General features: G+C 40.9%; 4 protein-coding genes across 4 annotated transcripts; 1 reads left to right on the top strand and 3 right to left on the bottom strand.

Annotated features, from left to right (window-relative positions):
* Positions 1 to 148: 148 nt before the first annotated feature.
* Positions 149 to 4,203, bottom strand: si:dkey-106l3.7. The gene is made up of 6 exons (XM_034123580.1): positions 3,456 to 4,203; positions 1,938 to 2,099; positions 1,330 to 1,513; positions 1,132 to 1,214; positions 879 to 973; positions 149 to 573 (listed from the first exon to the last, which is right to left on the bottom strand). The coding sequence occupies exons 1-6, from the start codon at positions 4,098 to 4,100 to the stop codon at positions 483 to 485; spliced, it is 1,260 nt and encodes a 419-aa protein (XP_033979471.1). The 5' UTR covers positions 4,101 to 4,203; the 3' UTR covers positions 149 to 482.
* On the top strand, positions 2,921 to 10,147 carry fam166b (family with sequence similarity 166 member B). The gene is given in 8 exon segments (XM_034123581.1): positions 2,921 to 3,147; positions 6,463 to 6,563; positions 7,140 to 7,333; positions 8,033 to 8,181; positions 8,611 to 8,737; positions 8,959 to 9,171; positions 9,290 to 9,348; positions 9,351 to 10,147. Coding segments are annotated over 8 exon segments (945 nt in total). The 5' UTR covers positions 2,921 to 3,129; the 3' UTR covers positions 9,435 to 10,147.
* LOC117476816 (iporin) lies at positions 9,512 to 19,767 on the bottom strand. The gene is given in 11 exon segments (XM_034123579.1): positions 9,512 to 10,676; positions 10,761 to 11,430; positions 11,620 to 11,666; positions 11,759 to 11,864; positions 11,988 to 12,162; positions 12,304 to 12,380; positions 13,515 to 13,921; positions 13,923 to 14,484; positions 14,602 to 14,887; positions 15,005 to 16,391; positions 19,506 to 19,767. Coding segments are annotated over 10 exon segments (3,765 nt in total). The 5' UTR covers positions 16,337 to 16,391; positions 19,506 to 19,767; the 3' UTR covers positions 9,512 to 10,573.
* A 1,190-nt stretch (positions 19,768 to 20,957) lies between these two features.
* Positions 20,958 to 22,168, bottom strand: LOC117476815 (liver-expressed antimicrobial peptide 2). Its single transcript, XM_034123578.1, has 3 exons — positions 22,046 to 22,168; positions 21,767 to 21,906; positions 20,958 to 21,426 (listed from the first exon to the last, which is right to left on the bottom strand). Exons 1-3 carry the CDS (start codon positions 22,109 to 22,111, stop codon positions 21,372 to 21,374), a joined length of 261 nt encoding a protein of 86 aa, XP_033979469.1. The 5' UTR covers positions 22,112 to 22,168; the 3' UTR covers positions 20,958 to 21,371.
* Positions 22,169 to 22,852: the final 684 nt, after the last annotated feature.

Genomic DNA, 22,852 nt, shown 5'->3' with positions numbered 1-22,852 from the left:
TTTTGTATGTTTTGGTCAAGATATCAAACCTTTTTCAGACGACAATTTGGGCTCTGGAAATCTAAAACAGGCCTTTTCTGACATTTCAGGGATTTCATATTTAATAAGATGTCATTAGATATTTGCAGAAATCCACAAAGTCAAAATGAAGGAGAATTTCAAAGTTATTTTCAAGTTTATTACTATACAGTGCATTACTACTGGTTGTTCACCAATCTTTTAGCTTATTACAGAAACAAGTTTGATGTTTGGACGAAATGTTGTAGTGCTATCAAATAACGGAGAAACAACAGTAGAAGAAACATTATTGATCAGTATAAAAAATATAATACAGTCGACAATAAATAAACTATGGCAATTGCTTGATCCAAATAGCTGAATATGAAGTCAGTTCGAAAGCAGTGCCACTTCTCAGACCTCTGAAGTAACAGCTTCCTCTTCAGAATTGAAATCCAAACATCCACACAGACGCTCTGGTCCGTTTACACGGTTACAGCCTTCGTAGTCTTCCTCCTGAACAGCTGGCTCAGCCGTCGTCGGGCGGAGTTTCTCTCAGATGACTGCATCTGTTGGCTGCACAGATAAAAAATTCATTTAACAGAGCTAAAGCAGGCCACTGTAGAAAGCTGGAAGCAGTATGTAAACTAGGTTTCATGAGCGAGGGACAAAATGTTCAGGAGGAACAGAAGCACAGGCTGAAAATGAACTCCCCCCAAAAAAGCCCTCTGCATCTACTGTGCATTAGCTCCGGACCACTGCGTCAGGGTGGCAGGCTGCCATGTTGGAACAGTACACACATTTCCTCAGAGCATCATGCATCATATGAGATTAATAATACTGCCCCCCTTGAGGTCACAGCTACAAATACACTGTCTCACCCCTTTGAATCTCTCAGGGAAGACTCTCTCGTGAAAGAGCCAAATGTCATCTTCCAGTTCTTGTTGGTTTTAGGCGTCTCTTGTTTTTCAGACTCCTGAAAAGACACAATAGAATATGCATTGATAAAAGTAAAAGTATATTATGAGGAAGAAAGAATGTATATAACTCACTATAACAATGCAAATGGCATACTGTTATTGCTTTAGCTGTATTTAAGTACAAATGATGTGTGTTTATTCGAGCGTATTCTACCTGAATTTCCTGGTCATCCTCTTCCTTTTCCAGCAGGTCATCTTTACTCCGATGCTGCCCTCTGCAGTCTGCATTCTGCTTTCCTGCACCAATCACACACACAATAATGAATATATTTGTAAGACTGGAAGAATATATCCATGAAAAAAACAAAACAAGAAAAGGTGAATGTAGATGATATGGTGCACTCTGACTCACTTAAATGCACTGATGAAATATTTGTGTCTGAAGCCGATCTCTGCCGAAAAAGTCTGTAAGGATGATCTCTACGCTGCTGAGGTTCACTGGAGATTTGCACTGAACTTTCTTGAATTTCAAGCGTTTCACAGGAAATGATATCCTCCTCGGAAGGTTTAGAGTCACTCTGACAAGCGTTGAGAGCCTGAAAGAAAGTCAAGTCATTGGCATTTTTGTATCAGGTTTTGATTCATGTGAGCCCTCAGGCAGCAGGAAGAGATAATGTCATCACTAGCTTGACAAGCCAATAACATGTTAGTAACCCATGCAAACTGTAACAACTTTTTCATTGCCTTGCTAAGATGTATACGATACGATATGATATACTTTATTGTCCCCGTAAGGAAATTTGTTCTGGACTCCGTCCTGCAGTTCCGCATACATGTACATATACAAACATAGTAGACATTAAGAGACATACACATATCATCAGTCATACACCGTTTGAACAAACACAATACACAGACGCACATACTGACAATGGCGACCTATTGCACAACCCTCATGGCCAACATTTAAAAAGTACATTTCATTACATTTGACTACATGTGATACATTAAGGTATTCACCTGGCTCTCCTCCAGGTCTTGATGCTCCCGCGGAGCATCCGTCTCCATCTGTAACGCTCGGCTGTGCATCTGCTGTTTGGCAATCTCTTCTAACATTTGGCACACCTGCTCCAAGTACAGGAGCCCAGGACTCAGCTCTTTCCTCTCCTCTGCACCAAGGTCCTGCACACATCATCAAGCAGGAAAAGCTTCACGTTAAATGCAATAACAACACAATGTACACAAGTTGTTATTCAATGTTGCTCTTCAAACACTCCAGGATAAATTGCAATAATGTGGGCTAAGTGCTCAATAGAAATGGTTAGCACAGTGATGTTCAACATTATAACCATTGCTTTGTCATCCACAAGGTATTGTTGTTGTGAACATTTTAGCATGCCTAAGTTAGCATTGAGCTCAAAGCACCATTGTGCCAAAACACAAATGTTATCTGCAGAATGTCCGAACATTTTGAAAAATATCAATCACAATCTAAGTTGAATGTTCTATCTGACAAACATAATATATTGTAATAACTTTATTTATCACTCCCTAGTTTAGAAAAAACACAACATAATTAGGGTTAGGGTTAGGGTTAGGTAAAAAAATGGTACTGACAATAGATATTGTATAACAGTTTCAACTTTATAATATCAGAATATGAATTTGAGCAATGCCATTTACTTTGACCTTCCCATGAACCTAATGACTAACTTTGAGATGAACAATGCAATCCTCGGCGCGCAGAAAATCTAGAACTGACAATGTTTCTCATGATCTATTATGCATGTTCCCTGACATCACATTAACTTTTGAAGAGAATAATTAGAAGTATAATTGCATTTAATTACAGACAATTATATAATTGGCTAGTCATTAGGGTTAGGGTTAGGGTTAGGGTTAGGGTTAGGGTTATATACCTCATACAAGGCAATGGAAAACATTAACAACTTAATAAGATAAAAAATAAACAATTAATCATGTTTTCAAAATATGGATTCATTGTATTTTTACTTTGTTGGTCAGAATAAAATTAAAAAGTCCATTCATCTGGTTGACAACATGTCTGTCACATTATGCAGGAAACCCCCCCAGAGTGCTCAGCTTCCCCCGCACCACATCCATTCCTCTCGTGCCTGTGGGGGTTAAGTCACCTGGGCAGACTGGTTTATGATCCCTCGCACCACAGACGGGTTCGTGACAGGTTGCGAGCATGAAAGAGATCCTGTGTGTGAGTAATGACATGCCTATCCTACTTTTAAATTTGAGAGCAACCGGATTTGTTGGCACCCTTTAACTACTGTAAAAGTAGACGCCTTGTAGCACTTCTGGGACTTTCTTTTGAACTTTCCTTTAACATTCACAAGCCTGTGTTTTGCAAGACCATACATGTTACTGTGAAACTAATGTTGCCCCGAAACTAGTCCCAAGGAAGAATCATGAAACAGAAATTGAAATTTGGCTCCTCCCTTCGCAAATAAATACATAATTCTTGGACATTTTAAAACAGTTTAGTTTGTGCCATAAGCAGAATCTCACCTCTGTTCTGGTCTGGACTGGCGGCTTTATACAACTCGCAGACCTTGGCCGTCTGTATGATTCTGAAAGCTGCCTTATGGGCACTGATGAGTTTGCTGTCCTCCAGTGGCTAAAACTCTCCGACCTTTGACCTCTTAATAACTCCGATGTAGGCCGTTTGGATACAAAAGATGCTCCAGGTCGCCGCCTGAGCACCACATCCGCTGTGAGGAGGTCTTTAGGGTTGTTCTGCAGACATTTAGAGTCAGTCTTCTTTATTGCTTGCTCCACTTTTAATTGCAAGGCTGTGGAGCTCTCCTGAGCTCTGCTGGGTCGGAGGTGCGGGGAGGAAGAGGAAGAAGAGGGAGGCACAGGAAAAGAGAGGATAGGAGACTGTGATGTTGAGTCCCTTTCTCTTTCTGGTGTAAAAGAGTCTATTTCTGTATGATCTGCTGAGACAGAGGAAGGGGTAGGAGGTAAGGATGTGACAGAGCTGGCTGTCTCCACTCCAGAGTCCACAGATTCTGTGCGTATGTTCGTTCCCACGTCAGATGAACGCATAGAAGGGTCTTCATAATTATTTCCAAGCCATGCTGAGTCCGAACCCTGCGCTCCTTCGGTTACCCATGCCTCCATGAGGTTTCCAAAGCTCCTGTAGAGATTCATCTTCCCTCTGTCCCTCTGTGCTACTGAACAGCAGCGGGAGAATGAACAAGACGGCCTACGCAGTCTTAGCTCAGGTGAGGTAGAATTCAAAACATCCCGTCTGATCCGCCTCTGTTGCTTCACCACGCCTCTCCCCATCAACTGTCCTGTCACAGCGCAGAGTTACATGTCCATACTCGCTGTCTGCTGTCAGTTAATCCTGGGAATACTGACTCATCGGCACCTATATTGGAAATGTTTGATTTACACCTGTAAGAAACATAACAAGAACAAGCCTTGACATGGACACATAGATGTATATGCTGCATTCACTGGTGACATTCAGATTGAAATAATACAAAACATTTACATTTTTTGAGCTTTTTTGAGAAAGAGGTGTTTCAAAGTGTAAACAATGGTTTATGTAAACTCACAACAAGTCTCAGAACTGCCATGAGAATGTTTCCCACAACTTGATATGGTAACAAAATCACTCCTATGACCTACATGAATCAACATACCTAACCTATTCATTCATGAGTGTCAGAATATGAGAAGGGAAACACAATATGTTGAAATTCTTCAGTGGATACACAGCATTATGGTATGTGTGTGACGCAGAAACAGTAAACTCTGTTTCGTCATTTCAAAAAACCCAGATTTATCTGTGAATGCAGGAATGTGTGGAGTGGACACTCGTGTCTGCAGATATGATCTACATTCCCCGGCTGAGCAGCATCTGATCAAACACGCAGGATCATTCACATTCCTGAAAAAACAAAAGAGCTATTTTTAGTCTGTGCCCACAGTCACATACTGTTGTCCTGATGAAAGGTAACAATTGTTTTTTTCAAACAGGTGTTCGAATTCTTTCAGCATTTTTTCCTAAGCAGACTTACAGTATACATCCATTATCTTACTGTACATACAGCAACAACATCTGTGATACATTCCTATGCAAGTACAATTAGCCCTATCTTCCTGATGTTGACCCCAATGCATCCATGTTTACAACAAAGTGCACACGATAACTTATCTTATTTGAACAGCTTTTAAATGGTCCTCTATGTTAGATAAAGTTCATATCAATACTACAATTAAGGATACTGAGGTTGTCATCTCTTTTTGTTAAAATAAATAACACATATTTGATGTTTAATGCTCTCGACTTGTAAGAAATGGCGTTGAAACTTTTCAGTGTATTCCACTGTATAATTCTCTAAACGGAATTGAAAAAAAAAATCGAAAGTTAACTTTTAATAAAAAAATGTATGTAGTGTAAGGGGACAGTTACAAGGAGTCGGATGGGACCCACTTGCAAGCCTACTGTACATTGGGTTGCTCATCTATCGAAGGAGTGTGCAAAAGGAGAAGCAACAGAAAGCCTTTGGTATCTGACACTGGAAGGGCAATGTTTCGCTTGTTGACCCCAAACACAATACATGTAACTGTCCTTGGTAATATCAATAATTTTTTTAAATGCCAAAATTGTATTTGGAAATAATATTGGTCCTTTAACAACAGCAAAAATATCTTACTTTAACATTTTATTTAAATCAGTGAGATTTATGGTTATTTATACATTTTTTGATAGTCACATAATAGGAATTCTGGATGTATGAAGGGGTCTGTGGGGGGGGGGTATGTCAGGGTAATGTTTTATTTAAATGGTTATTTAAGTAGTCAACAAAGACACCTAAAGCACCAGAAACATACATTTTGGTTAACATTTGGAATATTATGATTTTCTTGAGTTTTAAACTACTGGGGTCAAATTGACCCCCGAGGATAAAGGGTGTAAAGTAAATCTGAGGATAACAGGAGGGTTAAAAAATATCTAAAATGTTAGCTTTAAACCCATGGACTGCATTGGTACCAGTCTATGATTGGTACAGTAAACCTTCCTTCTCCCCGTACTACCACATGACGTCACTAGAGGGCGTCGTTGAGCATGTCTCAAGAATAAATAGTAGTGTCTATACAGTATATCTATTAGAAAGTCAAACCACACTCCCTTTTAACACTATAATAATCACATCACTGCAATGATGCATTAGTGATGTTATTTAGTGTTTGTCAGTCTGTCAAAATGGAGGACTTAATCGAGAACACAGCATCTGCTTTGGTAACTTTTCATAAAGATATGTTGGACGATGCAGCAGGTAACACAAACTGTAAACCAGAGTTATATTATTGCAATATTTGACAGAAATTAGATCCAAAGAAAGTTATAAAAGAGGGACAGCAGAGGCGTCATTAACATGTGAGCTCCATCAGTGTGTGTGTGTGTGTGGTGTGTGTGTGTGTGTGTGTGTGTGTGTGTGTGTGTGTGTGTGTGTGTGTGTGTGTGTGTGTGTGTGTGTGTGTGTGTGTCTGACTGTAGCAACCAGCAAACACCGCGTGCAGGAGGGCGAGCTGCTTCAGCCTCCTGATCAACATGGATAAAAACGTCCTGCTGACACCTGATCCACATTATATCCCAGGGTAAGTCTCCTGCCACGAGATTTGGTTAAAAAAACAACTTAATAAAGATAAGGTTATCTAAGAAGCATGGCTGTTCAGCGTTTAATGATCTGTATTAAGGCTAATAAGGAGTCATTGTGGCGCAGTGCGTTAGTGTTCGGATCAGGGGAGCACAGGTTCAAACCCCACTGCAGTCAGCATGTCGTTGTGTCCCTGGGCAAGACACTTCACCCCAAATTGCTCCTGTGGGGATTGCCCACATATAAAAGCGTCTAACAAGTAACATGTAATGTAAAATTGTACAACCATTTTTTTTTTTTATTGATTTAAAAAGGGTTTGTCAATTTTTCCCCAGCTTTTTTTAAGTTGTTATTGTAATTTACGGTATTATTAAGAAAGATGTGGCTGTAAATTCATCCCCTCAAAAACGGAATTTCTCTTTATACTCATTGTCACAGAATGTGTGTCTAAAATATGTGTAAGTGATAGGCTACATGAAATTCTATCTTTTTTCTTTTTCTTTTTTACTGAAAACCTGCTTCGGAGGCCCTCAGGTGCTGCAGTGTGTGTTTACCCCTGCCTCCCTGTTGTGTTCAGGTACGCAGGGTATTGCCCACAGCTCAAGTACAGAGTGGGGAGATCCTACGGCCAGCTCACAGCTGAGCTGCTGACCAGTCCCCAGGGGAAACACTCTGATCAGCTGGTCCTGGGCAGGGGTCATGTCCCCTCCACAGACACACTGAGAAGCACCTCTGACAGTAACTTGAAGAGGATGATACCAGGATACACAGGCAGGTATCACACTGGGGTCAACAGTGTAACTGTACACCTCATGGAGAATGATGTCATATTAGGGACTTAGTAACATTTGACAAGATGTTAAGGACATATTTATAATGTTAAATAAATATAATTCTGGCAATAGGCTGTAAAATTGTTGTTATTCACAGCACAACAAGCTGAGACTAGAACATGAGAATAACGTGTGTCGAACTTCTAAATGATCAAGTAGAGCAGTTAAGTGGACCAGGTTTAAAACACGAGATAACATTCACCAAACAGCCATACTTGCAGAAATGTAATTTCAAAGTTAAAGTCCTTTTATTTTATTATGGGGATTTTCCCAAGTATGTACACATGCATTTTTGCAATGCATTTTACAGGATCAGTTCAACCAAATTCCTTCGTATCTTTCTAAAAACAATGGTGCAGTCGCTTTGCATTATCCACAGCACTATTTTATTTGATATGAGTAGTACCAATGTAATACTTCCCTTTAAAGCTCTTTAAGCAGTTCCAGGGACACTTTTTCCAGAAAAAGGTTGGTGTTAACTTTGTTTTAAATGTTATACTTACATATATTCACTGCTGTGGTATTGTAGTGAAGGCAGACAAAGAAAAAACACAGTGAATGAAATCCAAAACTATTTTCTTTGCTTGGCAGAAATTCAGGTGAAACTGATACTGTATCTCATTTGTTGCTGTTTTAGGCTTCATTCCAAAAAGACAGAACTACTTTGCCTGCACCTACTCAGAAACATGCCGTAAGGCGCTGTCAGAGTTTCACCAGGATGGGCGTGCCAAGATCCAACGGGAATCGACAGAGCTGCCAGCTGTTGTCAACTACACCAACACACAGGTTGAAGTAACTCTCTCTCTCTTTTAAACCAACCCCCATGCACACATACATGTTGACATTGCACCTCTGAATAGGTTCACTCTTGTTTAATTATCCATAGTGGAACTCTAGTGTCAGATCACTGTAATGTAATCCACCCTGAAACAGACCGAAGCAGAACTGGTCAGCTCTCCAGAAGGGCCTGACACGGATTCACCAATTCATCTGAGATTCACATGAATAAACAGAACACAGCAGTGCACTGTAATCCACTGTCTTATTAATGTTTTCTGTTAACTAGCACAAAGTTACTGTCTTCATTTATTTTGCAATAGGTTTACATTAAACTTTTGTTCATTGGTATTACATTTACTTGAATATAGAATTTTAGCTGGTTGGATTTCTGAGTCATGTGTGTTTTTAACTGTTCTCTGTTATCATTTGACCCAGAAACCAAGACCCCACTTGAGAGAAATCTCCAACAAAGAAATCCCCTACAGGCCCTTAAAGTCCTTCACCCCCACAGGAAAACCATACTTCATGGATGATGATAACCCACACAAGTACTTTAAAACAGGTACATCAGATAACTTAACCAGTTGTTTCCTTCAAAATGCATTAGGCCACTAGTTGATATGAAAATGTTGTTATGGAGAACAATTGTCAATTTACACATCCATCAGATATGTAAAAGGATCAAATTATAATTTTTATTTTGGTCTCCACTTGGAGGGGAAATTAGGCTGTTTATATTTTCCTAAAGTACTCTAGAAGCTCACTGTGATGTCTTTTAAACAGGTTTTACAGGGCATGTGCCAACATCTCGCTTCCTAATTGGCAAAGGCTTCCCCATCACTACAAACCAGGCACTGATCCAGTTTGGGAAACAGCAGCAGACTGATCCCACGTCCCTAAGCATCCCGGGAAGGAGGGAAAGTACAATAACTCCCATTGCTACCATCTATCCATCAGACAGGGGTGTGGTGCCGTCCTTCACAGGACACATCCCAGGTCAGTGTCAGTGCTAGCAACACATTTGCCTTTTATCAGCTATTTTATAAATAGTATTGAAGAGATTTAATCTCTTAGCATCAAGTGTAAGCATTTCTCCCTCTGTGCCATCCCACAGGGTACCAGTTCACCTATGGACAAACCTTTGGCCAACTTTCCCAGAATGCACTGGAAAAGAGCGGCATCAAGAGGATCCGTCAGGCAAAATCATAAAACTATGCACAATACATACAAGGAACATTACTGGCAAGATGAAGTTGTGACATGAGTCAAGTTTAAGAACTATTTAGGAAATCCTCATGACATGAAACGCATGAATAAACATTTGTAATGTTTACTGTTGGCATACAAAGAAGTCTTTATTGACAGACTTTGATTGTCACTGGCATTAGAGGAAACATTCAGAGGTTGAGACAATGATGCTGGGTCAAATTATTTCACAGATTGCACATAATTACATTAATGTTCTGTATATAAACACACGTTCTGTTCTTTCCTCCTTCTTAACTAACTACTAGTCTATCAAAATGTAGCTGACACATTAAAGTACCTGAAACAGCCACCAGATGGCTTATATTGTGCAACTTAACAAAATTCACTGGAAGACATCCTACTGCAAACTATTTCCACACTTTTAGTGCCAGAAAATGTACAAAACCTAGCTCTTCACCAATACAAACATTAAGGGGGAGTTATAGGAAGAGATATAGGAAGTACTGAAGCACCTATTGTACAGTTTGTTTTTTAACTCATGCAGAAAATCCATGCTGGGGATTTGCTCAAACAGGGTACAGGAAACCAAACACCACTGACTATCCATGAGGCTGGTGTGTAGCATATTTGGCACAGTTACGAGTGTATTTTCTGGCTTTTTCCCCACCTAAAGATAAAATGTACAGCTATGTAGAGAATGACAGATATGTAAACACTGAATTTCCCCCTAGGGGGATTAATAAAGGTTCATCTTCTTCTTCTTCTTCTAAATAGATAATTTTGCACCACAAGTCTATAACAGGTCAAAATGCACATTTCATGATTTATAATTGCCTCTTATAAAGGATCAGTTTTTGAGGTTGAAATTGCAAATGGAGGAATGACCCTTAATCATCAAGCTACTTCCCGGTAAAGATCTCTGGATCTTCTGTGGAAATGATGCTAGTTAGTGGTGCTACACCAGCTTAAAATTAATGACTTTTAACTGGATAGTTTAGGGTTCCATGTTGCAACCTGACTTATGCTGCAATGCTCAGCCTGATGAATAAGGGCCATTGCTAAAGCTGTGATTCATTTAATTGATGTGCTTTCAGTTCAGTTGAGCAAACTATTATCATGCAGGTTATTACAGTAAATAAGCCCAACTCTGTCCTTCGTCCACAGAGGATTTAGTTTTCAGTAGTCCTTGTTAGTCTGAGTTTGCTCCTCCCAGCGTCATTGACCTGATGGATTGAGCCAACAGTCCAAGATGGGATCTGTCAAAATGCAGCCAGTGCGATGGTCGCCTGGACCTGTGAAAGCAATGATATATATATATATTAAAGTAGTAAGAAAATCACACAACATCTTTACCAGTTATCACGGCTGGTTCTTACCTTCTGGTTTGTGCTCCACTGTGACTCTGGGAAACTGTCTCTGTCCTGGTGGAAGTATCAGCGGCTCCAAACAGTTTGGCCCAGCGCAGCCCACCCTGATATGGACTCTCAGCCTGGACAAATGTGGTCGCAATTGGGGTCTCATTTTCCTTCTCTCCCATCCTGTCTTCATGTCTGCTGTCCATACTAATTTGAGACCAATTTTCTGCACAATTCTGTCTACAGTCCTCCCCTTCAACCACACCATCCACAAGGTCAGGCTTATTCGACCACCACTCTTGAATAGGAGCTAATGGGCTCCTGTTAGCCCAATTCACTTCACAGTCCTGCTTGATGCAATTCTGAGACCTAGGAGAGTCTTGGCAATGAAGGCCTGTCTGCTGTGAAATGTTGTTTTGCTGACTGTGGCTGCTGTAGGCCTTTTTGTCGGCTTGCAGTAGTGGCCAGCTGGTCACGAGGAGGGCTGAGCATGGCTGAGGAGGAGAAACACCATGCTCCTCCGAACACAACTGTCTGTTACGTAACATTCGAGGCTCCAGGAGCAAGTTGAGGTCAAAGGGCATCACAGTGAGCGGCTGCAGCAGAAGCAGCAGCTCCTGAAACAAGGGCTGACACTGACCCAGGGACATGGACAGGAAACCCCATGAATGGTAGTATGTCGTCACTAAATCTGTGGAGAAGTAACAGGTGTAAACAAAGATAGAATCAAATGCATTAGTGATCTAAAACTGGGCTAAATGCTATTGATAGCATGCTAACATGGTCAATAAATTCAGCGGGGAACTTGAATCATATTTCATGACAGTCCTTTCAATAGTCTGAGGGTGGACCATTTGCCAGGATATGTATTGGCACTCACCTTTTTGACTCTGAAGGTGACTGAGCCAGAATTCTAAAGCTCTCAAGCTGAAAGAGAAAACAAAAAAACCAACACAGGATTATAGTTTATGTGTACATTCATTCATTACCTTTGAAAGTGTGATGAAAGATTATCTTACTTAAGCAGGCCCATGATGAAGGCTCTCAGTCTCATGCATTGGCTGGAGAGTTGGGGAAATTGTCTGATTTTGGAGACCAGGCTGTGAAGGACCTTGGTGGATGGACCTGTTTCAGACCAAAAATACTTCATCAACAAACAGTTTACTACAAACAAGCTGCTCCATCGGTAGAGTATGCCACTATATTCATGGCACTTCCTTTGAGTCATCTTCACTCTTATGTATTTACCTATCCTAGTAGATACCTCCACCACACCCCAGGAGTGATTGCGACGCTGCCCAACGATGAAATCCAGCTTGTGATCCCTAAGCCCGTCCTCTAAAATATTCTGGATCGCCGGACACAAATGTTCCAGGACCAGGCCGCCGATTGTGGGACTGCATGAGCTGTTACCCAGTCGCATCTGCAGCAGAAGGAAAGAAATATGATACAATATATTTCCTGCTGACACAAGTTATTTGACTCCTGTCCTGCAGTGTAAGTAATATCAGTTTGGCGCTTTTCCATTGTGAAACATAGTTGCTTAGCTCTGCCAAATTCAGACCTTTTCTTCAGGGTCTCTGCTGCTGCCAAAATGTGCCATGATTAAATCCACGGCCCTGCTCACAGACCTCAGCAAACCTGGGGACATTGGACAAGGAGAGACATTGAAGATTGATGTATTACAATATACAATATGTGTTACATTGTAAATGCTATATTATGTAATTTCAGTGTATCATTTGTATGTGAAAACGTCCAGTGTGGTGTAGTGTTTGTTAATTGTTATGTACCTGCCTAAGGACTGGATGGAAATGAACTATTAGCTCAAATCTGGGATCTTTTCTGAGATTAATTTATTTGTATGCATGGTCCTTGTTTGAATAAATATAAACATTTCGAACCAACCTGTTTCCAGTACAAATCAATTAGTTTCTTTATTTGTGATTCCATAGCTGTAATTTTGATTGTCTGGTCACTTTTAGAAAATTATTTAAGCATGGTGATTTGTATTGGAAACAGGTTGAAATGATGTTCCTGCACTATTTTGTACTCGTTTAAAGAAAATAAGACTCAATCATGAACACGCTCCATAAAATGTCCACCTCCCTAACTGGGTCACTGCATAGAAACATGAGAGATTTCTTTCAGGGTTCATTATCATATTGCGGGAATGCAAATGTAAAAGTGAGCCAAAGATCAAAGAGTCCATTTTAGCAGCGTTCCTCATTGACTTGCTTTCCCTTGCTTGGCTTTCCTCATCTCATACTGGCTAGCCTCTGCAAATGTCATGGTGAATTCTTTATGCATGTTGATGCTGCCTGCAGTGCTGCACCACACTGATGGTTCACCACAGCGTCTCCATCCTTGGTTATCCATCACAGAAGGCTCACATTTATAGAATCAAATGTGCACGTGTGGGCCATATGGAAACACTAAATAAATATGTGTGTCTATAAATAATTAGCACTGTTTCTACTGCATCATCCTCTCCTCTTGTCTTCTCTTGAAGCGTGTAGTCGCACACACATAGGCTACAGAGCAGCAGGCTTAGCCAATCCCGTGCAGGGAGAGTTAAAAATAGGTCATGTTTGAGAGGAAGCCCCTTCAGGGTATTGAAGGCACTGCTGCAGCATAGTGACTTGTTTTTTTACTGTTCTCAACAGCTCATCACTGGCTAGACAATCCAATCAATTGATCATTATGATTTCAATGTTTTTCCATGTAATTAACATGTTTTACACAAAATATATATCAGTCATTCAGTGTCCTCACCTCTCCTCTGAAGATGGCTGATAGACATGGACTCATAAGATGTATCGGGTGAGAGGCAGAACTCTATGGGCGGCCTGTCACTCAGGATCAGAGTCTCACTGTGTTGACTCTGACTCTGCTTCCCACTGAGCCCAGCAGAGTGCTGGATTTGCAGCCCAGAAGCAGCCATGGAAAACAGAGAACTCAAATAGGAAAGAGGCGCTACAGAGGAGAAGGCAGCTGTAAAACTATTATTAAAAAAGCCAAAGTCAGCTGCAGGTGCAGCGCGGCACTGAGGGAGCTCTTGTTCAGCTTGTACGGCTGTGGGAGGGGACAGGGAGGCCTGCAGGTTTGGGTGATGGGTGTCAGTGGTCAGGAGTAAAGTGGGTGGTGTATGAGAAAATGTTGAGGGGGTCTGGGTCTGATACGGGACTCCTGGGCTCTGTCTTGGTTTGGCCCTGCTCAGGGGTGAGGTTAATAAGGTCCTGGTAGGCGGGACTTTTAACAAGGTGGGACTTAAGTGGGGCTGCAATCAAATTTGAAAAAGTGGTACTCTGAGGTGGGCTTGTGTTATCTTGAACCAGTCTCGACGGTGGGCTGTAGGTTGGATCCTGGCTGCTTTCGAATGTAAATGGACTTGGGCATCCTTGGCCTCTGCGGGACTGGCTCCATGCTCGACTGAAGCACTCTGGGCTCGGCGTGCAGGTGGAGCAGGTGTCGGAGCTCGAGGGAGCCTCCAGGAAGATGGGGCAGTGGTTGCCCATTGGTGATGCCTGCAGATTAGAACAACCTTGGCTGCTTTTGCCCTTGAACTTGAGGCCTGGTTGAGAGGTCTTGCTGCTCTTCTGGTTTATGTACTGCTCCAGAAGACAGCCCAAGTGCTGCATCTGGGGTTTGCCTGTGGGGACCAGAACAAAGGGCTGGATGGGCAGCGAGGTCGGTCTCTGGGCCTTACTGTAGCGCACCACTGCATTTTCCAATGAACATGCCCCTTAGATGGAGATAAAGGATAAGAAGAATATTTGGAACAGATGTTAGATTCCCTTAATACTGAAATAAATACAATTTAAGCAATAAAGACATAAAAACACTCTTTTTATCGCCTTACCCTTCTCAGTAGCATCAGTTTCACAGTGCTCCTGGTGCAGAATCACAGATGGCTGCGTGGACACGGTGCTTGTGCCTTGGCATTGACTGCTATGTGGGCTACACTGGATGGGGCACAGTGAATAGGGTGATTGGTAGAGAGGGTTTTGGAAGCTGTATGATTGCTTCTTTCTGTAGAGGGATCTCTCAGAAGAGGTCGTGGCAACTTGGTCATCATGGGTCTGAAACTCAGAGCAGTCAGCATGTGTGGAGGAGAGCCTCTTTTCCTTTTGGTGATCCTCTTCTTCCTGATGATGGAAAATATAAAGAACTGCTTAGGTTTACACAAACAAATCATAATGTAGTTTCACAGAAGATGTTTATAGAAAATATCTAGGAGAAAAGCTGTTTTATTACAACATTACCTTCATGACTTCTTTGTGTTGTGCTTCTTTCTTATGGTCAACAGAAAAGTGCTCAGAGGGAGGGAAGGGGCTACTTCTGCTCTGACCCTCGGGACAGCTGGTGAGGCTGGACCAGGCAGGACTGGGAGACTGGGAGGAGAGGTCACATGACACAAGCTTGTAGTACTTCTGGTTGGTCTCCATGGCCAATGTGGCTTGGCTTTGCAGGCAGGCAGCCAGATCTGATACCTCGAGCGAGGAGAGACCCGGGGGGGGCGGCTCCAGGGAGTAGAGATTGCAGTTTGAGTCGAGACCTTGAGGAGACCAGCAGGAAGCAGAGGGCGTTGTGTCAGCTTCCTCTTTAGGGGGAGAGTTATCTGCCATGTTATCATGTTGGAGACCCTCTGCTGGAGTCTGAGGAACAGGTTGGAGGTTGAGGAACACAGACCCCTCAGAGGACTGATAGGGGTGAGCTGCAGGAGTGCTGAGGTCATGCGGCGTGGCAGGGTTGTTGCTCCTGTTATAGATAGTGCAGAAATTAACCAGGACGCCATCAGAACTGTTACAGGAAGAGTCACTGACATTCTCTGTGTGAGTGTTGGAGAAAAGCTCTGGAGAACATTTGTGTTGGCGGTGGATGCAGCAGGACATGTTATCCTTCCGTCTGTCTGAATCCTTCTCTTTATAAGCCCTGACGCCAGATCTGCTCACATGGAAGCACTGGCATTGGGTCTGCAGTGAGTCCTGCTGGTGGAGCTGGTTAGAGATCCACTCATGGTCCCTCTCAGCCCCCAACATGGTTCCTTCATTGCCACATTCACCGCCCATGTCCCCGTGAGATATAGCACCATTACTTAGAGGCCAGTTGGAATTCCCATGCAATACAAAAGACGAGTCCTCGTGATATCTGTGTAGATTATCGCCTTCACTATCTTCCTCTTCCTCATCTTCATCCAGCGTTCTGTTTGGGAGGAATGAGTTGTGTGAGCGTAGAGTGTCTCTAGCTCCAGAGTTTTCCTTCTTCAGGTGGGAACTGGCCTCCTCCGGTGACGAGTTGGAGTCGTCCCTCCCGCTGCTGTCGCTGCCCCCCTCCTCCTCCTCCGCTCGATCCTCGATGAAACTGCCATGGCTGCTGGAGAAAGGTCTTCGGCCCCCGGTGAACGCATGTTCTCGGTTCAGAGAGTCTCGCTCTGGGAGGGACACTGCTCGGGTCAGACCCACTGGGCACAGCCGGCCGGGCCTCTTGGCCGAGCTGCACAGGGCCTGGACAGGAAGCTGCCAGGTAGGGAGCTGGACCACAGGGAAGTGGCACGCGATCAGGGTGTCACCTGAGTGACTGGATGCTCCAATCATATTGCTGGATCAGGCTGGACCATGGAAACGGTCTCCATGTTCCTACATTTAAATCCTGAAAGAGTCAAATAGAATCACATCACTTGTAAATACAATACTGATTTAAATGTGTTATCAGAAATGTGCAGGGAGATGTATACAGTACAAGAGTATATGTGGAAATACACAATACAGTAACATCACTACTACAGTACTATCAGTGCTACGGCGTACAAACTTGGGCTGTTTAAGTAATTATGTAGGCAAATTCTTAGCACAGTTAGTCTTAAGTTTAGACCAAAACTCTGTCTAAGATCTGGCCCTAAGAGCAGATGTACCTTTATAAAGCATTTATATTTAAAAGAAAATGTTTGTTTTTTAGCTTTACACAGTTGGAACATTGATACATGTTTAATTTAGCATAACTATAATTAAGATACATTTTGTTTAGTTGTGTTGCTGGTAGGGCTGTGCAATTAATCGTATTTTAAGCTCGATTACGATTTTGGCTTGCAACGATTACGAAAACAACGTAATCGAAATAAAACGATTATTATTTTTATAAAAATAAAAAAAAATGTAATTATTATTATTATTTTTTTTTTTTTTTTTGGGTTTTTCTGTTGAATTATACTTAAAGTTCAGGGTAATCAACTGTTAAAAACATACTGTTCACATTTTTGTTTCAATAAATGGATGTTTTCAAAGTAAATGGATAATCGTTTTTTTAATAATCGTGATATCAATTATTGACCAAAATAATCGTGATTAGGATTTTTGCCATAATCGCACAGCCCTAGTTGCTGGTATATGAATTGTGGATGAATTGTTTATGTTGATCTCCCTCGGGATCTGCTTCTTGATGTTTGAACTCACTGGCCCTCCTAGCTGTAATGCTTCGTCAGGCTTAAAGCTTCAGGGACACAAGTTAAGTGCATCTTTAAATGTAGGGTAAAACATCCCAACAGAGTAGAACAAAGATGAAACCATAAAGCACAACTGCAGGCTAATGCTGTCTGAGTCTGATCCCTCACTTCACATCACTGGTCCTGCAGCCAGAGTCCTGCAGCCAGAGTCCTACTGTGTTGTCTGCTTCTGGCCCTCACCATAGCCTCCCCTCCATAATTCAGTCAACCATTAACAGACCCCTCCTCTTGCTGCCTGGGCCAACCACAGTCCCTCTCAGTTACTCAGCTGCTCTGTAACTAGGGCATCTGCACTGCAGTGATGCTCCGCTGGCTCTGCTAACAGTAAATACAATTTTACAGTGTAGTTAATTTAACATGTTTTATACGCATTTGAGCTGACCTCAAAACACAGGCAGAGAAATAATGATTACCATCCCTTCATTAAACAGCTATGAGGACTGCTAAAAACAAAAATGTAAAAGCACATCAAATATTTAAACACTGGGGATTGTCAAAAAAGTGATAATGAATGTTGCTAGGATACACCATTTACTGTGTTTTTGCCCTCTGTAATGCTATATGTTGAAGATTTTAACAAGACTTGTGTTAAGAAATTCATTATTTGAGATGTCAGGTCCTCTGTCTTCAGACATTGTTTTGGGCTTCATGTCCTACATCATAAGGCATCGGTTCATAGAGTTCACGTTGATGTGCTACTGGGGGGGCACAACGTGGGTAAACAAACAACATCTGTTACAGATGACCATGAAGAGGTAATCCTCTTTAACATCACATGGCAACAATAAACAACATCCTTACCATGGCAACAGAAAGAAATCACATTGAAATCTGCTCAGAGGCAAATAACAATTTCAACATTAACAATATAAAGAGTTGCTTATGGACTTGGTGAACCTTTCTATAAAGCCCTAATATAAACAACACAAATACATAAAAGATATGTAAAATAAATCAAATTAAATAATATTAATTTAAATGTAAATGTGTCTAGAAAGCTATTAAATAACAACAGCAGACTAATGTTTGACTTTGGTTGTGTAACTTCACAAAGCTCAGGAGGAAGTGCAGGTAGGAGCCTTAAGCAAGACACTAAATCCCCAAATACTCTCAGTATGTTGTTTGGACAAAACTGTCTTATTTTATTAACTAATCCAGAAATACAATATATATTCTGTGGAGCAAGTCCTGCTGCTCTCTTTTTGATATAATCATTTTAAATCCTTAATGCTATCTCAGAAATAAGATTAGTGTCTCCGCTGATGCAATATGTGGGAATATATTGTTTTTAAAGGACTTCTTGCATTGAATCTGTATTGTTCCTGTCCTTGCTGATTTTCAACAGTAGCTGGATACCACATGAAAGTAGGCCAGTGTGACCGCCTAGTTGTCTGCAGAGGACTAACATTATCACTGCAAAGCGGATGTGAGGGACTCTTGCCTATTATTATCACGGCTGGAGGTCCCCCCGCTTGCAGCTCTTCCCCCTGGGCACTGGAGCAAGCTGAGATGGTTGTGATTAACTGAGCTGGATCATGGGAAATGTCTGTCAGGTCATGTCAGCCCGCTCACATGAAAGATGGGACTGTGTGGTTCTGCTGAAGCAAAGAGTCTCAGGTCCACTGTGGTTGTTTCTGTGCTTGAAGAATGAGATTTTTATGCTGCTCTCTTATAATAAGACATAATTACATGTATTCATGTAGTATCAAGTAGTATTCATGATAGGAAAAGCTCAGTAAGAACTCAACATAACATCAAATCAAATCAAATCAAATCAAGTTTTATTTATATAGCACATTTATAAACGATTTTTGGTCGAGCCAAAGTGCTGTACAAATAGTAAAAATACCCTACAGTAAAGACATTTTACAGCTAATACAACAGCACAATTTGTTCAGAATATCAGTATGAGAAAAAACGACATGATCAGATTTGATGTTTAAACCTGCATCTAGAGTAATGACACACAGACAGATTGAAGAGGAAGGTGTGTGTGTGTGTGTGTGTGTGTGTGTGTGTGTGTGTGTGTGTGTGTGTGTGTGTGTGTGTGTGTATGTGTGTGGGTGGTTAAAATGAAATATTCAAAGTGGCTGAAGTAGGACAACATGTCAGACACAAGAAGAGATGCACACATAATATTAATAATAATATAATAATATAGCATCTATTTCTCTCTTGACATCAAGGAAAAGTAAATAAAGCTAAAAAAAAACACTAGCACATTTCCAACGTATATCCTGAAATGCTTGAATATGATCACCTACTTGATAACAGTCGTCAGTCAAAGGCGATGTCCTCCATCTCCTTCCAGGTGAAATAAATACGGGGTTTGATGCAAAAACATGCAACCAAACAAGTCTTTAAATTAAAAACACGCTAGTAGCCTACTCGACGCAGTTCTCCCATCAAAGATGCATTGGAAATATCATACTCTCATCTATATTAACTGACAACCGACATTTAAATCTTTAGGTTGGTTACAGAGAATAAACAAGTGTATAATAGAGTAATTTAAACCCGGTTCGACACCGGGGTCCGTACAGATAGAGCGGACCCCACGCGCTGCTCCAGACCAACACAGCTCAGCCTACCGGGGGTATTACGTCACGCAGGCTTCAACCAATGAGGAGGGAGAAGTGCCTGCCAATCAAGGTATCAAAACATCTGGCAGGCAGAGTTCAGTTAAATAATAATAAAAATAGACATCATTATGAGTAGGAAGATAGCACATTTCCCTAATGATATGATTTCGTATATTATAATGATTGAGAACAGAAACACACATAATTCATTACACCAAAATAATATTATGGCCATGTTATCAATTATCAACTAATTCCCAACTGTTCATCCTTTTATTATCTTAAGAGCATAAGTGGTCACCAACATCAATATATATATCACAAGATAAGAACAAGATTAGGGTTGCAATAATAATTTTCATTAGTGAATAATCTTTAGATTACTAATGGGTTCATAGTTTAGTGAAAGGTCAACAATATGTCAATTTCAAATCCTCTTTTTTAGAAAGACTGAAATCAGAGTCTAATGGCCATTTTTCACTATTTTTGCTTGAAAAAGACAGTATAAGTACTAGAAAAATGAACCCCCACCTCAGAACCAAATCATTGTATACTGCATTTAGAACTATCCAGTGAGGCCTTTTATAAGTAACTCTTTACTATAGAGTTAAACATTGTATCAGTAATATGTTATAATCAGTTTACCACAGATATTAGGTAAAATCAAAAATGAGCCGGTGGCACAGTCATCTCCCTAAACCTGGTTTAGATCGCCCTCCAGTGGTGAAAAAGAACAGACTTCAGCTTTTGATGCATCCATTTTCTAGGAAGGTTGTAAGATGTATGACACATGAATCCCTCGATTAAAGGTAAAACATCGAAGCATAAAACAGTGCATGTGTGCATTCATTCCAGCTTGATAAGAAGGAGGCAGCCTCACTAAGTTAACCATGTTACCTGTTTCAGTGCTGGAATGAGTCTAAAACATTGATTCATGCAGAGCCAACATATTTTTAAATGTCATGTCATGTCATTTTTAAATGTCATGTCATGACATGTCATGTTTCACACAGATGGGCCATTTCTTTTTTTTTCACCAACCAACATAAACGTTTTAATCTTCTTCCATTGCATTAAAAGAGTAGAATGAATTGTGAGGAACATTTTTAATTTGTTCTGAACTTGGTAAAAAAAAAAGAATGTGTGGACATACAACCTCTTGTAAAAAAAACATTTAAGTGTCTACATTGTTCACAATATTTACAAATACAAATGAAATAATAACATGAACAGATAAACTCACAAAAATGTGCAAGTATATTTATATTTTCTTATTTAAACATTTCGTACAGCATGTCTGATAATTGTTATAATGCAATTGTAAGAAACGATATTGCTCTAGATGGAGCCATTTTTATTTGTTTGTGTGAATTCTGCATTTACAGCTTTGTTTTTCTGCAGTGCCAGATCAGAGAACTTTAACTGAATGCACAGTCAGGAGAAGCATCAGCAGGTTTTCAGTTTAAACCAGATTATTACAACATTAAGGTGATTTATGATTCATCTTGAGACTGGTCACTTGGGTCCATTAGGCAGATGTTTGTTTTGTCACATTGAAGGTGTTTTATCTGTGTTTCCTCTTCTGAAGGAACATATATGTTTCCTGTAAAGATAAGGAGCAACTTTATTGCAGGGTCATAACTGTCTGACTTTGTCCAAGCCATGCAAAACAGACGTGGACACAACTTCACACGCTGCACAAATACAGCACAGAGAAACAATTGCATGTTAAATCTGTGAAAACTCCAACCATGGTCACATGTCTGTTAAATATCATTGAATGTCATTTGGATCAATATATCTTATTTCACATTAGCGACAAAACAATTAAGAAATACAGACCCTAAAATTGTTAAAAAACACATCTTCGTAATGTGAAAGTAAGTTCCAAAATGGGTCAAATGTCTGATTAAGTGAACAATTTCAGAGGAGTGTTGCCGTACCTGCAGTAGTTTGTGCCACATTCTAAGTGGTCCCTGCAGCTGGCCCCCACAGGCTTCATGCTGTTCCAGCGCCACAGGAGCGACCGCTTGGTCCGCTGTATCAAACCATCCCAGTCTTTAGGCACAGGCGCTGAATCCACCTGTGATAACACATATAAGATTAATAACTGTGATGAAACGCATGATTGATGCTGATCGAATCAGAAGACATTATGTTCTTTATTAGCAGAAAATAGATCAAATAAACAGTAACAGAGGGATATTAACCCATACACATACCTGGATGGCACATATCAGAGACAGAAACACTGAAAGAACGATGATCTTTTCTTGAACAGTCCTCATGCCGTTCGCAGATCAGGTTCAAGAGAGTAGAAGTTCTGCGGCGGGGCTGGTGTGTTGTGTCATGCAACGTGTATTAAAGGCTTTGATTAGGGTTTGGGAGGGAGGAGTTAGCTGTTGACAGATATCAAAGATTAATACTCCAATTTAGCTACTTTAATGACTCAGGCTAAGGTATGGCAGAGAAGCTGATCTGAAGTCATTGGCAATGATGCAGACCTCGTTAAACCGTGGAATTTATCAGTTTTATAATGACAGACAGAGTCAAAAGGTTATCTAGAGGGAGCCAAAGTACACTTTAACCCTGCAATTGAGGACAATTCCACGTCGGAGAGTTGTAACTGAAACCTCAACATGGGATTGTAGAAAATGTATCCATCCACCCATTTCACCCGTGGAGCTGCATGATTTTGACTGTGGGAGGACGCTGAAGGAAATCCATGTGAACGACACAACAACTCTATAGTAGAGATTGCTTACTTTTAAGCCATTTTAGTGAGAGTTTCTGGCCAAAGTGGCATATTATTTGACCAGGCCAGTGACCTGCAGGAGTCTGTGGCTTTCCCGACAACCTCACTGCACCCGGACAATAAATAGTTCCACTACTAGTATATCAAGTAAGAACATGGAGTGAACACAATATACATCAATTTATTTATTAACAATTGAGGGTACATTTCAACCTCAAAATGTGTTCAAAGCAGCAATGGAAACGGGCTGAAAGACATAGTATAAAATAAGGTA

The sequence above is a fragment of the Trematomus bernacchii genome, unplaced genomic scaffold (genome assembly GCF_902827165.1).
Source record: "Trematomus bernacchii unplaced genomic scaffold, fTreBer1.1, whole genome shotgun sequence".
NCBI classification, from domain to species: Eukaryota; Metazoa; Chordata; class Actinopteri; order Perciformes; family Nototheniidae; genus Trematomus; species Trematomus bernacchii.
The sequence above is the reverse complement of the archived record's forward strand: the minus strand, read 5'-3'. Positions and strand labels throughout refer to the sequence as shown.

What these genes read in the sequence shown, in the direction of transcription:
- si:dkey-106l3.7 (XM_034123580.1), bottom strand. Translation starts at nt 4,100, where the DNA reads ATGAATCTCTACAGGAGCTTTGGAAACCTCATGGAGGCATGGGTAACC. An exon ending in AAGACCTGGAGGAGAGCCAG is followed by an intron (nt 1,514 to 1,937) that starts GTGAATACCTTA and finishes ACTTTCTTTCAG; the next exon opens with GCTCTCAACGCTTGTCAGAG. An exon ending in TATTTCATCAGTGCATTTAA is followed by an intron (nt 1,215 to 1,329) that starts GTGAGTCAGAGT and finishes TGATTGGTGCAG; the next exon opens with GAAAGCAGAATGCAGACTGC.
- LOC117476815 (XM_034123578.1), bottom strand. Translation starts at nt 22,111, where the DNA reads ATGAGGACTGTTCAAGAAAAGATCATCGTTCTTTCAGTGTTTCTGTCT. An exon ending in CTCTGATATGTGCCATCCAG is followed by an intron (nt 21,907 to 22,045) that starts GTATGTGTATGG and finishes GTGTTATCACAG; the next exon opens with GTGGATTCAGCGCCTGTGCC. An exon ending in TGTGGCACAAACTACTGCAG is followed by an intron (nt 21,427 to 21,766) that starts GTACGGCAACAC and finishes TTATCTTTACAG; the next exon opens with GAAACATATATGTTCCTTCA.